The following is a 16,064-nucleotide window of genomic DNA, read 5'->3' as shown; positions in this document are numbered from 1 at the left end:
TGGCACACCAATGGACATAACAGAAAGGAGCCATTTGATTTAGGGCAAAGGTCATTAGTACACACGCTCTGGAATAATGCAACTCCTGACCAAACATCACCCCCCCCCCCCACTCTCCCATCCTCTGTAGCAGCCCAAACCAAACAACTGGGTTCATTCTGGGCCATTTTCACATTATGTGTACGTTTCTGATTGAAGATCACATGCTTGTATCTAAATGAAAAATGCACAGACCTACCCACTTTATCATTAAGTTGAACATGATTGGATATTTAAATCTTTCAACACTTGCCTCACACAGGGAATCAATATAGATTAGTCCAATTTGATTAACTTGCAGCTCGTGGGAGACAATAGGAACTTAAGTCGTATTAATTTATAGTCTTACCCTCGGAAGAGTTTTACAGGCTTATCAGCACACATGGTCTGATGAGAAGCTGGGCTTTGAAGCATCTCTTCACTAATGGTAGCCTGGGCTTGTGTCCATCATAGTGCCAACGGCCCATCTGCTTATCTCTCATGTCTGATTTAAATACAGCAAACAAACTGCAGCAATCCAGTAAGAAAGTGAGGGATGGTTGATTTAATCACATGGTCAGACTATTGCTGGCAATGTCTAAGTAGTAAAATATCCGACTGTGAGACAAACTTAAGTCCTTAATTTTTATTTATTTATTTGAATTATTAAAGCTCGCAATATTAAATACTGACTTATCCTCTCAGACTGGAGTCAGCTCCATCTGCTCGTGCTGAATTTGTGTTGCCTTTGCATACACACCTAGAATGTCATGTTGATGCTGCTATGCGTGAATGGTTGCCTAAAATACACATGCATATATCGACCTTGGGACAAGGTCATCACTAGGATAAATTATTTTTCCAGAAAGAAATTGGGGGGGGGGGCATTGTACTCTTGTTCTCTCTAAGCTGTGCGTGTGTGCAATCTTGCACTGCCCCCACATTGTCGGCGCACAGCCAATCCATGCAGAACAACCAAAACTATAAATGAAAAAAAAAAATCCCAACAATTTTGTAATGCAACATAGTGAGTGCCAAGCTGTAACAACATATAACACAATGAGGAACACTCTCCAGCCAGTGATCAAATCCTGTTTGCACAAACTTACTTATGCAGCCAAACAATTCATTAACAGCATGTTACCTAGTACATGTTGCTGTTCTGCAGGTTAGCAAACAAATGGGCAATGCCACATCCACTTACCAAGCCAAAGTTTAAAAAAAGACTTATTTTATGGTGGATTGGCTGTTGGACTATGTGCAAACAGAAGAACAAGAGGAAGGTCAGTTGAAATGTTTTTTTATTTCGAGAAACGTAAACGTATATGACAAATATGGCATCGATTTCCTGAATGAAATAGTGCAGAATAGTGAAACGGGCTGCTGCAAAACATGAAGGGAAAAGTAAATAAAAAGAAATATATAATATATAAATTGAGGGACTATCTTGGTTGACATGTCTCTTCAACGTTGCATGGAAGTCTGGAACCTCTGGATTGGCAGACCTGGATTGTGGTCCCCCTTTTCAAGAAGGGTGACCGGAGGGTGTGTTCCAACTTTATCCTCCCTGGAAAAGTCTATCCCAGGGTGCTGGAGAGAAGGGTATGACCGTTATTTGAACCTTGGCTCCAGGAGGTACAATGTGGTTTTGCTTCTGGTCGCGGAACACTGGACCAGCTCTACCCTCTTGCGAGGGTACTGGAGGGTACATGGGAGTTTGCCCAACCGGTCTACATGTGCTTTGTGGACTTGGAAGAGACATTCGACCGTGTGCTCCGCACTACTATGTGCCATTCAGTCCTTGTATAACCTGAGCGCGAGCTTGGTTCACATTGCCAGCAATAAGGCGAGCCTGTTTTCGATGAACATTGGCCTCTGCCAAGACTGCCCTTTGTCACTGATTCTGTTCATAATTTTCATGGACAGAATTTCTAGGCACAGCCAAGGCATTGATGTATGTCAGATCCTCAATCCTTATCATGCAACTCATTAGCACAGTCTAGTGTTGTTGCTAGGCAAGATTTGGAGACCATGCCTTTTCCTATGCCCCAGAGCCCAGTGACCGAAAATTGTCAAATGTCAGTCAGTGTGCAGAGTGTCATCAGGAACAGGAGCAAGATATCTCTCTCAGGTTCCTGTTCCTGGTTATGTCGGTGATGCTGCAGTAAGCCCTCTTGCTACTTTTTTTTAATGACAGTGGGCAGAAATTAAGCAGGAACAGGAATATTAAGGACCTGACTCCCATGAGACTAGTATCTGTCATATTTGCATGGTCTCTTGTTATGGAATGTTTAATGCTCTAGTCATGCCCACTGGGTTTTTTTGAGTGTCTGTGGACAGAAAGTCTGCAGGAACAGGGACTCTCAAAACCTGCCACCGAAAAGCACTATATAGTAAGTCTAACTGTTTGAATGACAGGTGGCAGAAAGTTAGCAGTGAACAGTCACAAGAAGTAACAAGGCAAGTACTAGATACAGTATTATGAGACAGGTTTATGTATCACTATTCTATATTAAAATACATATTAAAAAGAAGCTCCAATTTGCTAGATCTTACACTGAATTTCCACATAACCAGCCAGTCCACAACTTGTGATCCTTGTGTACATTGCAACATGTTCCCGTCTCAAAGTAGAGCAAATAGGATGTGACCCAACAGCAGAGACTGATGACTTGGCATTTGTGCCTGTGTTTGGACTGAGCGGTCACAATTGGGATCAGCTATCCGTGACACACTGTAAGTAAGGCAAGTGTCAACACTGGCCAAAAGTACACATATACGCCCTCCCACACACAGACGCACACCATGTGACTAGGATCCTTATGATCATGTTTGAACAACGTGAACCCTGCGACAGGCTTCTCTGTTCAGCTGTGAGGAACCCGCGGATGAAACGCAGATTACTCGTTGTCTTGTTGTTAGATCTCCCTAAAAAGTAGTGAACAATTAGACAAGACCATGTGTGCTGATAAGCCTGTAAAAATGATAAAAATCATGTACTGAGCCATATGATCTCGAACACCAACCATTTTGTTTAGGACACCGAAGTTAGTTTGGCCATCGCATGGTGGTTGATTAGTTAGCATGTTGACCACACAGTCAGAAAAATGGGAAGACCTCTGTTCGAATCTCCGCTTGGGCATCTTTGTGTGTAGTTTGCATGGGTTTTCTCCAGGTACTCCAGTTTCCTCCCACATTCCAAAAACATGCATGTTAGGTTAATTGGCAACTCCAATTTGTCCATAGGTATGAATGTGAGTGTGAATGGTTGTTTGTCTACATTAGGCTGGCGACCCTAATGAGGATAAACAGCATGGAAAATAGATGGATGGAGAGTTGACCATTGACCTCAACTACCTCCGTCATCTCATGTTTATTGACCGATATCAACCACAAACTCCTGGACCTGTAGTTGGCTGACGGCAGAGATCCTGGATTTCATTCATTCATTCATTTTCTACCGCTTTTTCCTCACGAGGGTCGCGGGGGTGCTGGAGCCTATCCCAGCTGTCTTCGGGCGGGAGGCGGGGTACACCCTGGACTGGTCGCCAGCCAATCACAGGGCACATATAGACAAACAACCATTCACACTCACATTCATACCTATGGACAATTTGGAGTAGATCCTGGATTTATTTATTTTTATTTTTGTGTAGCAAAGCCTGCTTAATAAAATATTGGTATTGGTATATAGTAATAGTAGTAGAATGGTAGTATGACCTAGATGGATGTACTTTTTGGAATGTCGCAGACCCATGTGGTCTCATTGTATTGCGGTTTCCACCACAAGACATACTGGCTAGAGTTCCTTGCTCCCACTGAAAGAAACATTTACAAGAGGTGGCCAAGCATCCAAAGTGGTTCATGTGGAGACCCGTTCTAATTGAGTCAAAGCCGTCCTCAGGGTCCTCCTTAATTGGACTGAGCCTCTGCAATGAGAATATATCATTACACTCTTGTGTGTGTGTGTGTAATCCTTCTCGGCTCACATTTGGGTTGTCTGAAACATTAGACCCAAGAGCGTTGTAGGTCCGACTATAGTATGGGCTAGGTGCGATAAGGGGGATGTTATGTAAAAAGGCTCATGCACCCACCCTGGCCTCAGATGTGAAAACTGATACTGAAGGATGAACACCCATGTAGGCCTCTCTGCTGTGTCCCTTTAGTCTGTTTAGCCAGCTGTTCAACTAACTCCCCCTCCCTCCTGCCGATCAGTAAGGGACATTCTGAAACACTCCCAGCTGTCAAAAGGCACTGAACCCCCTGCAGACACACCCACCCACTATTGCAGCCACTCAGGCTGCACACATGATCCTTCTCGCTCGTGTCAAGAGACTGGTGTTGGCCACAGATAAACCTACATAGAGGCCCCATGTTTGAGCTTTGTTTCTGATAAGTGCAGTTTTGTCAAGGGGGGTGGCTGAACATTTAATGGTGGGGTTTAGATGCAGCTCCAGTTCAGTACTTCTGACTCCATTGTCAAAAGCTGTGACTGTCGGTATCAAAATATTGTTTTATGATTTGGCACCCTCAATTCGGTTACCCTCTGCAGCAGTGTGGTGACAAAAGGGTGGAGCTAAAGACCGTCCGGTCCTCTTATTGGGTGAGGGAGAACTGCCACGTTCTGGTGACACCAGGAATGGAATTGGAAGTGAACAAAAGGCACTTTTTCCTCAAACAAAGCTTGTCTTATAAACAGCCAGAATTCTGCATGACCTCCATTGTTTACTGTTATGTGTGAAATCTTTGTTGAAGTCATTGTTGGGTTACACTGCTATGATGGGACAATATGTGGGCAGTTATCACCTATCCAAAGCACAAGGTTGATAGTTAAGACAATGAATTGCAGATCTCTATGTAGTGTTGCATATATTAAAATATTTATATCCGTTATATTAGATGCATAAACAAATGCTTTCACAAGATAGAAAATAATTTTACTGTTACAGAGTATTATAATTATGATACTCAAGCCTGTCATGGTCAAAATTTTGCTGGACAGTAATTGTCCGACATATCATTGCTGATAAACAATATTATTGTAAACAAGCTTTAATAAATGACATTCAAATCATTGCCATGGCAAATTGAGGGATAATGCTGTAGCAAAATGCATACAAGTGTAAATGCCTTTTTACTCCTCACTTGCACCACTCTGTGTGTGTACTCACCAGAGGTCCCGCCTTCACCCACTGGTATAAAGACACTGAATGACTGACAGGAGGGTTAACTCACTCCGTTCGTTCCGCTGTAAAATCAACGTGGCCATGTGTTGAGACACAGCGTAAACCCTCTTGTCATCCAGCCTGTTTGGTCAAGTGAGAAAGGAGGAAAACAAACACACGTGTCAATATATTAAAGTTGGCTAGTTCGTTTTTATATAACAGTGTGTTTATTATTGTGGTTGTTGTGTAGTGGATTAGTGCAGTTTTATGCCACAAAGTCAATCTGCAACCACAAAAATGAATGTAAAACATAAATAGTTTTACTGCGATTGGCTGGCGACCAGTCCAGGGTGTACCCCACCTCTCGCCCCAAGTCAGCTGGAATAGGCTCAGCATACCTGCAACCCTTGTGAGGATAAGCGGCATAGAAAATGAATGGATGGATGGATGGATGGATAATGGCAGGTTAGTCTAATGAAGTGGCAATAGATTTCCATTCTAGCTGAAGTGTGATGCATGAGTCATTAAGTGTTTCAGAAACTATCCTTTTCTGTTACTCTCTTGACTTCTTGATATTTTTGTAAACCCCCCGCCCTCCGCTCTATACGCCCACCACTTACAGCATTTCCACCCATGGGTGAGGTAAAACTTGGAATTGTCTGATAATCTCTGTTGCTAGGCAGTAACTATGCAGCAGCCTCTCTCGCCCCGTGTCTTTCTGCCTTCTCCTCTCCTCTTTTTATATTCAGCCTTTTATCTAAGCATTTCCCTTCATCTCTTTTAGATGTGCTGTAATGAATGTATTACCATTTTTATCTTTTTTTTTCTGGCTTTTGTCACGCTTCGAGTGTTTTTCTCATGGCATCCTCACTGTGTCATTCAAATGCCCCACACTTTCAAGACCCCCTTCCCCCACCACTCACCAAGTTCATCGAGCTCAGAAAAGAGCAGCTGTACCATAATTGTTACGTGTCGACTGATCTGTACTATACTCTTTTTCTAAGATATTTTTTGACATTGATTATTCATGGAACCAGGGACTTCCCTGGTTCCATGAATAATCAATGTCATGTGATTTGATGTTTTTTTTCAGCATTTCAAATCCACTCTACATTTTAGTAACCTAATGTATTTCTTCTACTTTGCCTGTTGAAGTTGTCTGCTTGCAAAACCATATGTTTAAATAGTCACTTTCTCACCATTACTTATTATACTATAAAGATTCATGCATGAATTAAACACACAGGGTTGTGTTGCTGGCCGATTCGGATGTTAGCAAATGTTGTTAATGAAGCCGTAATGACATTTTTGATTTCATTTACTGCAAATTTACTTTTGGATTGGCTATAATGAAAAGGATTCTCTCTCCCACAGGTGGAAATAGAAATTCTGCCTATCCGAATACATACATGGCGTTTCTTCAAAGCGATCTGACCTATGAACTTAACGTCTATGGACTTGCTGTTGTGACATTGATCTTGTTTATGCTCAAACCCAATTTCTTCCTGATAAGAAATAATTAACAGTATCTCAACATTGTTTGTTCCATTGTTCAACTTTACAGGCATTGCTTTAGGTCATATTTTAGCATTCAAAACAGTGTGGAAAAATAGGTTAATCTCTGTTAATAGGACAGTACAGTGGTTTGATGTAATAGTGAAGTATAAAACATTAACAAGTCTTCACTTGTTCTTTTTTTAACACTTTTTTTTTGAGTTTTTTAAGGCTCTTCAAGTTCATTCCCCAAATTCCACACAAGTCACCTCTACGGATGTTCCGATCAGGATTTAATGCTGCCGATACCTATAATCCATGAGTGAAATCAACCAATACCGATTACATGCATGCAGTGTAAATGTTTAAATGTATTACTGGCTATATTAGGCGTCACCAAGATTGTCATTGACTAGTATTTACATTTGCTTGATGGTCTCAAACATTTAATTATGACAAACATGCAAACAAATGAGAAATCGGGACGTGCGCATACACTTTTTCACACCCAGGTATGTATGTATGTATGTATGTATGTATGTATGTATATATGTATACAATGGTTGATTTCAGTCCAAGTTCCATCATGTAGCTGCTCTTCTACTCTGCCTCCTTGCTGTTGTGTTGCTCATTAGAGAATAATGAATAGAAGTCAGTGTGCAGAAGCGTATAAACCTATTAGCTGACAGAAATGCTGCAAAGAGCCGATGTGAGCAAATCCGTTAAAATCCCTGAGATGTCTGCTGACTTTTCTCAAATGACTGTGGTTGAATTTGAGCAATAGTTATCTTTTGAAGAGAACAAATTAGTTGGGGGATGAGGGATGTTCCGACGTTCCGTATTGTTCGATACACATGTGTACCGAACCATGACCTGTTTGGAATGGTATGATACAGATCAATACACGTATTGTGCACCCCTTACTTTTTTATTCTGACTGCTAGCGCTATCAGCAACATGTTGTTCCCATCAATGAGTGAGCTGGGTCTGGAGAAGCCTTGTAAATAATACATGTGCATTGACATGGGACTTTACCCCACTAATGACATGTTGACACGCACACAAACCACTCGGTTGTGTACATTTCAGCAGCACTTAACAATTGTGCGACATCACCTGCTGTTGTGACCCTGGATAGGTGCTGAAACATTACTCATCTGTTTGTGGTCCACACAGCAGCTCAAAAGTCCACACTTAACTTCTGACTACTACAGTCGGCAGGCAAGTCACTTAAATTTTTTTTTTTTTAAATCTGCTCTGAAGCGATTGCACAACCTGGAACTTGTTTTGTGACCCTGCGTCTTTTTTTTCTATGCTGACATCGATACTGAAAGTATGAATGAGTGGCATTCCTGGCTCATGTGAGGGTTGGGTGGTTTTGAGTAATCCTGTCGCATTTGCAAGTTAAACAGGACACTGTCATAGAGGTCATGGCAGCCCCCCCAAGAACCCTTATCCCTGAAGAACAAAAATGCGGAAATGTGGAGATGTTCTGGAAAAGGAGAAATTACTGTTCACAATAAACTTTTGCTTATACTGATTTTGAAGGTTTTTCAAGTATTTCCTGGCTCAGATCTTTCACAACTATTTGGTTTTGACTTTTTTACTGTCACAATACTCGCACCGAGTCATTTCAACCATGCTGGATTTGTGTGTGGCCCGCGTTCACGCTGCTTTACAGCATTTGACCCATTTTCATGTGCCTTCACTTGACATTACATAACACTGTATTACTAACATTTTACTGACTTTGTGGATTATTTCAAGTCTTTGTATTTATCTCTCCATGGTCGTTATTAACTGATGATATCAGATGCCACATGACCAGCATGTGTCCATGGAGGAACGGTCGTGATGATGGGCTAAGGCCCACCTTTTGCTATAATGTTGGGCTCACCAAAGTGTATTACGTCTGAGTAGGTACACGCTAATCAATGACCAAATATAAGTGGGTAATTGAAAACTGAAACTCAAAAACCTCACAATAAACACAACCTTGGGACACCAAATGGTCAACCATCAAAGGCAGACAATACCATCATGTTTTTAGCATGGTTTCTTTCTTAAAAATAATATTCAGTTAATCCTGACCTCTAAGACACTGAGATTTTTGTAACGGTTGTGTTTGTTGTCTCTACAGTGGAGTCTGGTGTGTAACTCGGCATGGAAAGTCCACATTGCAAAGTTCTCCCTCTTGGTGGGATCTATCTTTGGATACCTGGTGTTTGGAATCCTTGCAGACTGGTAAGACCTTTCCCCAGAACTATTCTTTATCATCAAATCAATATATATCGATTAAAATATGTTTAAAATATTTTTTTGTCTGTTTGTTTAGGTTTGGTCGCCACCCAGTGCTGATCATATCCGTTCTGTTCATGCTGGTGTTTGGCCTCACTGTGGCCTTCTCCGTCAATGTTCCCATGTTCAGCACCCTGAGGTTTTTTGAAGGCTTTTGCTTGGCAGGCATAACACTGTCGCTCTATGTCCTCAGTAAGTCAATTATAATTACAGATCATTTTGTGTTAGGTTAATTGGCGATTCTCAGTTTTCCATAGGTATGAATGTGAGTGTGAATGGTTGTTTGTCTATATGTGCCCTGTGATTGACTGGCGAGGGTGTTCCCCGCCTCTTGCCTGGAGTCAGCTGGGATAGGCTCCAGCATACCCTCCAGCATATACGTAGTGACATAGAAAATGATTGAATGAATCAATAAATGATAATTTTGTCATTTACCCATTTTCTACCAGGGTGCTTAGAACCAATGCCAGCTGTCCTTGCGGCACCAAAACTCGATTATGACTGGATAATGTGGTATAGTCTACCTGGGAGATTGAGATGTTAAGAAGTAGGTCAGTCATGATAACAAATTTTGCGGGTTGATAATTGTGCTATTACAGATATTCAATAATATAGATGTTAAAAATATATATTATCATTAAGATTATCATTCAGAGATCATTGTGTCAGGTCACATTTGAGCCACTAAGTGTAGTGTACTACACACACACACAGCATCACAATAGGTGGATAAAAACAGACAATACACTACCAATGTATAATGCAGAATATCAACCAACTACTATGTGAGCTCTCCAACCTTTTCTACTTAAACTGTACAGCAAAATACTCTGAGAAACAGGAAGTACTCCAGTGATACAACACGATGTTGATAATCTCTGTTGAGAAAAAAAAACACTTCAATATAACCTAAGCACACACACAGTTATGTATTGTTAAACTATCATAAGGGCTCATATTTGAGCTGTCTAAAATAATGGATTTGACAGACTGCACTACTTGTGTGAATTTAGATGATAGCCAACCTTTTACATAATAGCGAGCTGGAATACAACACTGAACATCACCGCTTTTGTGCATTACAACACTGAACGCACACCATTTTGAGCAGTTTTGTTTAATATTTATTCAGCCGTTCAAAAGTCTTATTTGTGTTGGCTGTTGAGAGGGAGACTGTGCTGGACAGCCACACTCGAACTGTGGCGTTCGGCTGACAAACTATTGCCTTTGTGTCTTCATTCATATTTGCGTCTGCTTGCTAACTTGCTAGTCATTGTTGTTGTTGAGATCAGCCTTTTCAGTTAAATATATCATGTTGCAGACAAACAGTGATAAATCAGAAGTGAAATAAAATTTATCGGATTTACAGAAATTGTGCAATAATTATTTTTAACAAATGTAAGCAAGTGCATAAATTTGGGCACCCCTACAGAAAATGACATCAATGTTTAGTATATCCTGCTTTTGCCTAAATAAATGCTTCCTATAGCTTCCAATGAGGGTCTGGATTCTGATTGACGGTATTTTTGACCCTTCCTCTTTACAAAACATTTCCAGTTGAGTCAGGTTTGATGGTTTCCAAGCATGGACAGCCAGCTTTAAATCACACCACATTTTCTCCCAGAAGTCTGGGGACTGAGATGGCAATTCTGGAACATTGTACTTGTTCCTCTACTTGAATCTGAGCAGTGTTTAAGGACATCATGTTGTTGGAAGTATGTTGTTGCGGTGCAACTTTGTCACTGATCCTTGAGCATTGTTGGCAAGAATCTGCTGACTGGAATCTATGCGGCCTTCAACTTTACCAAGATTTCCAGTACCCGCACTGGCCACACAGCCCCACAACATGATGGAACCACAACCAAATGTTGCTGTGGGTAGCAAGTTTTTGTCTTGGAATGCTGTATTCTTTATCCGCCATGCATACCGCCACTTGTTATGTCCAAATAACTCAATTTCAGTTATATCAGTCCACAGCACCTTATTTCAAAATGAAGCTGCCCACTTTTGTTTACATAATTATTGCACACTTTCTGTAAATCCAATACACTTTGAACTATGGTATTCGTGCACAAAGCCAGGTTGAGACCTTCTATCAAGCCCAGTTCAGAACTAAACAGAATTCAGAACTCAATTCAGAGTTCAGAATTTAGAACACAACCTCCTATATTGACAGATCATTTTTTCCCCTGTATGCAAGAGTAAGTCAGTGTAAAGAACACCTGCATGTGTTTGTTTAGAGGGAGTGTAGGGGACCATCCAAGTGTGTTTAATATTTGTATTGGCTTTGTTTTTCTATGCAGGTATACCTGTATTTGTGACGTGTGACACTTGATATTTAGCCTGGAGACAATCCGTATTGACAAAACTCAGCGAGGGCTCCGAGAGTAGGAACGGTCATTCAATAACACATTAGCGAGGTGGAGAAAGAATCAATTTCTTTTTGACCTCGAGGTGTTTTCTCTTAGTATTCGCTTGAAAAATAACATTGGCCCGTGACTGTAAACAACACATCTCAGTCATATGTTGTTAAATGCATGCAACAAAACAAACAATCTTTTTTTGTGGCTGGATTTGTTTCTACTCTGTGTGTGTGCACTTGTGCACGCACAATGTAACGCTAATCCTCTTCCTTTCTTGCTCATCAAGCCACGTGCACTTGAAGTCTTTTTTTATTCTTGTCCATCATCCTAGTGACTATATTTCTGGGTATAAGGTCCCATATTCTATTATATTTCATCAATTTTATATAAGTTTCATAGGTCCCACAATGGTGTGTTGACCAAAATCTAGCCTTGATGCCGGAGTTTGCAGAGAATTTATTAAATTCATTTAGTGCTTTTAGTAAGCCCCACAGGGAACATGCCTTTTTGTGAGTCTGTAGCTTCAATGCTAATGAGCTGTGTTTGTCCCTGCCTGACTCTGACAAAGTGTGTGGTTCTAAGAAGCACTATTCTGCTCTTTATCCACTTTCCATACACATGTACGCTGTACTTGTCCAAAGTAATAGATGCCAAATATCACATATAGTGTAACGTTAATGAACGGGTCAGGATAGCATGGCTATGTTGGCCACACATTCCCCTCACATTTTAACAGTAACGTCATGCTTGGTGCTCGCTGCTTTTTTTGTTGTTTTTATAAACAAAGCTGCCCACCATGATGTGATGGACATACACAGGCCAGGCTCATCTAACTAGGGGTGGAGCAGATGGTATCGACCAAGAATGGGGGGGGTGGGGTTCTTGTCATGATGTCAATCATTTGAGAGCCTCTTCTCTGAAAAGTGGATCAAACAAATAAGGGAGATGGTAGTTTTAGAATGTTTGGTGCTCATTAACTATGGACACAAATTGCAGTTATAACATCATTAGATATTTCATTTTGCTATTAGGGGACATTTGAACATGTTCCACCTGAGTGGTAAGAAAGTGCAGAACAATTTGCTCACAGCCACGAGACTCTGTCAGTGTGGCCCACCACACTACAGCTTTAGAGAAGGGCCAAACATTGACTAATGTAATGTGACATTAGTGCAGCCACTGATGCTATCTGCCACACTGGGACACTGGAGGGAAAAGGGATGAAAGGAGAAAAGGAGTGTATCAGTAAAGAGAACCAGAAACCAGAGACACCAAGTGTCTCACCTGTGATTTGCAAGAAATTTGCATCTGTTAAGGTGATGAAATTGTGATTTGCGCTTGCGTTAAATCGTTTGCTCCAAGTAAACAACAATTAAAAGGCATTTGCTTTGAAAATGTCATCTGATGCAAGGTGTTTACCCAGAGATGTGAGCTAGTCTTGTTAGCATGCAGTCACCATTGGTACACCTGTACACGCTATTCAAACCCACATCTACAATTCTGCTCCTGAGTTGTTTCTGGGGCTGTCAATCAAAACCAAGCCTCATTATCTTTGTTAAAGCTGCATTTTTTTTGTATTGAGTCACGTTAAGTTTGTGTACCAAATGTTGTGACCTTGAGTGTGCAAAATGTGCATCGTGTCTCTGCTCAGCAATGCAGGCTGTATTCAGACCTGTCATTAGCATGCATGCTCCCCTGGACTGCTTTTGAAGATGTCAATCAGCTTTTCAGAGAGCACTTCTGATCCCATTCAACATGGGCCAATACAAAACAACAGTCATATACACAGGATATATTTGGTACTGTACATTAAAGGGACTCTGTTACGCCCCCTTTTTTGACCCTTTGTATTAAGCTGTGGACCGCTATAGAGCAGCTACACACAATAACCAGCACAGAAAGCTTCTTAGATCTTCCAGAATCTGCACCTATTCCAGCTGTATTTCTTTGGATTTCGTGCTTCCTGTGAATACGGTCTGTTTTAATTTATTCCACCCGTGCCCCACCTCCAGGCAACGCCCACTCTGCTGTGGTTGGTCACACTCACAAGTGCTTTAGGACTTCTGGTGTTGTGCCGCTACCTGCCGAACACAACTTTATAGGAGTTGATAATAAACGGCGAATCTGATCCGGAAGTAGAGACTGGACGTCTGAAGTTTTTCAAGAAAAGAGTGAAGGTGATAATAGATAGATAGATGGTGTTTTTCCAACCAATACATGATGTGTATATATAAAAGGCTTAACGTATAGAAAATGGATGGATGCATATTCACATAAACATCAGATCTCAATCTATAGCCTTATGTTGACTCAGTGATGGACTTGGTGCGGTGCTCATGTCAATGACACGTGTGTCATGTTGATACCAGGTGTGATAAATACACACGACATGTTGAGTTATGCCAACTTTTTGTGTTTGGGGGACAATGTGGGGATCAGGCAGGGAGTAGTGTGTCTGTGTTTCGGTTCACTGGGCCATGCTTGATTTTTCTAGATCAGGGATTAAAAAGTAAATGCCTTGAGAAATAATTGAGGATTTAAGTGTCATTTAGTGCAGTCTTGGACGCTTGTTTTGTTTGTTGGTTTTTATTATAGGACACTTGTTTATGATGTTTACATACAATAAGGAGTCGGTTGAGTTTTTTGTCGCTCGTTTTCATGTCTAAATCAGCATGTCTGTGCTTGTCATGTGTTGGGCTGGGTGATCATCACCCAGAGACTGAGTCAGACGAGGAAATGCAATCGCAACGTTTGAATATATGCGTTTCACAATTTGCTCTTCCTGCTTTTATTTTTTTTTTTTACACAAAACACTGCTGGCTAACTGATGGCAATAAATTTACATTATTTTTTCCCCATTGATACACATACAATGCATAATATATGCTGGTGAATAAAATAGGCCAGTTGCCTGGGCAGGCCTTTGGGTGGGGTGCCTGATTGGACCTGTATGCTGTTTGTTTGTTGGTTCATAGTCGTAAGTTGTCCTGGTATGCGTTCTACACACATTAATTTGGCTTATTTAGCTACTAATACTTGAGAAGGCCAAAATATACAGTAAGTATAAAATATGTGTATCAAAAATAGGGATGTTTAGATCATGGTTTTATGTTGCTGATACTGATCTCAACCATCCATGAGTGAAATCGGACAATACCGATCACATACGTAAATTAAGTGTAAATGTTTAAATGTACTACTGGCTGTATTTGTGGTCAAGCTGTGCACTCTCACTGGATGGCCAAACTGGGGAAGTGCTGAGACTGACGTGCACCCACCACGTGAATGCTCACGGAGTCAGACGTGTTTGCACATGGTACTCATCGTCACACGTCATCTGTAGCTTGACACAGCCCCCACACACAATGAAAGTTCCTCCTGCACTAAAAGTGCTACATAGTGTCTGTATTCTCCCAAATCTTTACTGAGGCGGTACTCATCCCCCAATTTTGCCCACACTTGCAAGTACAGAGGGTTGGGACTGGAGCCTTAGCCTCAAACTCACCACTCCCTGCCAAGTGCTCGCCCCCCCCAAATTCCACCCCAATCTAAAGCTTTTTCTAGCACACCCCAGTGAGACATTTTTATTAACATTTTAGTTTTGCAGGGTGCAAAACTTGTATCACTCTCATAAAGACAGGAAGTCCCACACATGCCAAACATGTTTTTGTTGGATGCTGCTGTGGGGCAGAGCTGATTGGCGGAGGGGGTCGCAAGTATCGACCAATATTGATACCGTGCTTTTTCAGTAATATCGGCCAATACAAATTACAATTACACATACAACACCATGAACTATTTACAATTTTCACATTTGTAACTGAACTGTGTGTGTAAACGGATGTTTGCAAGCATTAAAATGTCCCTTCAATGCATAGTACGCGCTACAACTGTACTTGTTCAAGTTAAGTACAGTATATTCGTAAATAAAAAAATAATCCACATTTATTTTTCTTTTTTTTTTATTTGGGCAAATACACGAAACACCACAGTGCATCTCCCACACCAATCAAAATACAACTCTCCATTATTTACATTTGTATTCAGCTATCTGATCACAAGCCCAAAAGGAGTAGGCTAAAGCAAAAGCTTATAAATGCCTACCCCTTTTTGCAAGATATAATCATGTTCATGCCACTGTCTTGTTTTCCCCTGTTATTATTGCCATTGTAATATTATTATTGTTATTATCATTATTATCATTATTGTTATAATCTTTATCATTATTGCCATCATATAATCATCATTAATATTACCATTTTCATCATTATAGTTAACAATTTTTTGATTTTTTTTTAGTTATTTAATTTTACATGAACACATACAAAAGTACAGAATATTGGTACCGTTGAGTACCAGTACTGATTGCCAGGTACTAGGTATCGTTACCACATCAGTTCAAATGTGAAAGGTACCCATCCTTATCCGTAACGTATCTGTTAAAATATAAAAGGCACCCATCCCTTCAGTGGAGGGTCTTAAGTATTTTTCATCTCGCCATGATACAGTTAAACCCGTCCTTGACCTCTCTCCTACAATCTGCTCTTTGCTCTTTGACTGATAAATGAGCGAACCCTTTCGAGGAGGGTTAAAGTTCTCTCCCATGCATGCTCAGCACCACTTTGTATGTTATAAATCTGCTTTACTCTCCTTTTATTAAAAAAAAAACACTTCCATTTTAAAACCTGACTTGGACTCAGAAGGGGTTTATGAGAGTGTGTGACAT

General features: G+C 40.8%; 1 protein-coding gene across 1 annotated transcript in view; it reads left to right on the top strand.

Annotated features, from left to right (window-relative positions):
- Window positions 1-16,064, top strand: part of LOC131125469 (solute carrier family 22 member 23-like) — a 37,756-nt gene that overhangs the window by 1,932 nt on the left and 19,760 nt on the right. Inside the window, exons 2-3 of the mRNA XM_058067055.1 lie at window positions 8,818-8,921; window positions 9,013-9,167. Coding sequence (XP_057923038.1) covers window positions 8,818-8,921; window positions 9,013-9,167 — 259 coding nt within the window. The remainder of the gene's footprint in view (window positions 1-8,817; window positions 8,922-9,012; window positions 9,168-16,064) is intronic.

The sequence above is a fragment of the Doryrhamphus excisus genome, chromosome 3 (genome assembly GCF_030265055.1).
Source record: "Doryrhamphus excisus isolate RoL2022-K1 chromosome 3, RoL_Dexc_1.0, whole genome shotgun sequence".
Lineage (NCBI taxonomy): Eukaryota > Metazoa > Chordata > Actinopteri > Syngnathiformes > Syngnathidae > Doryrhamphus > Doryrhamphus excisus.
The sequence above is the reverse complement of the archived record's forward strand: the minus strand, read 5'-3'. Positions and strand labels throughout refer to the sequence as shown.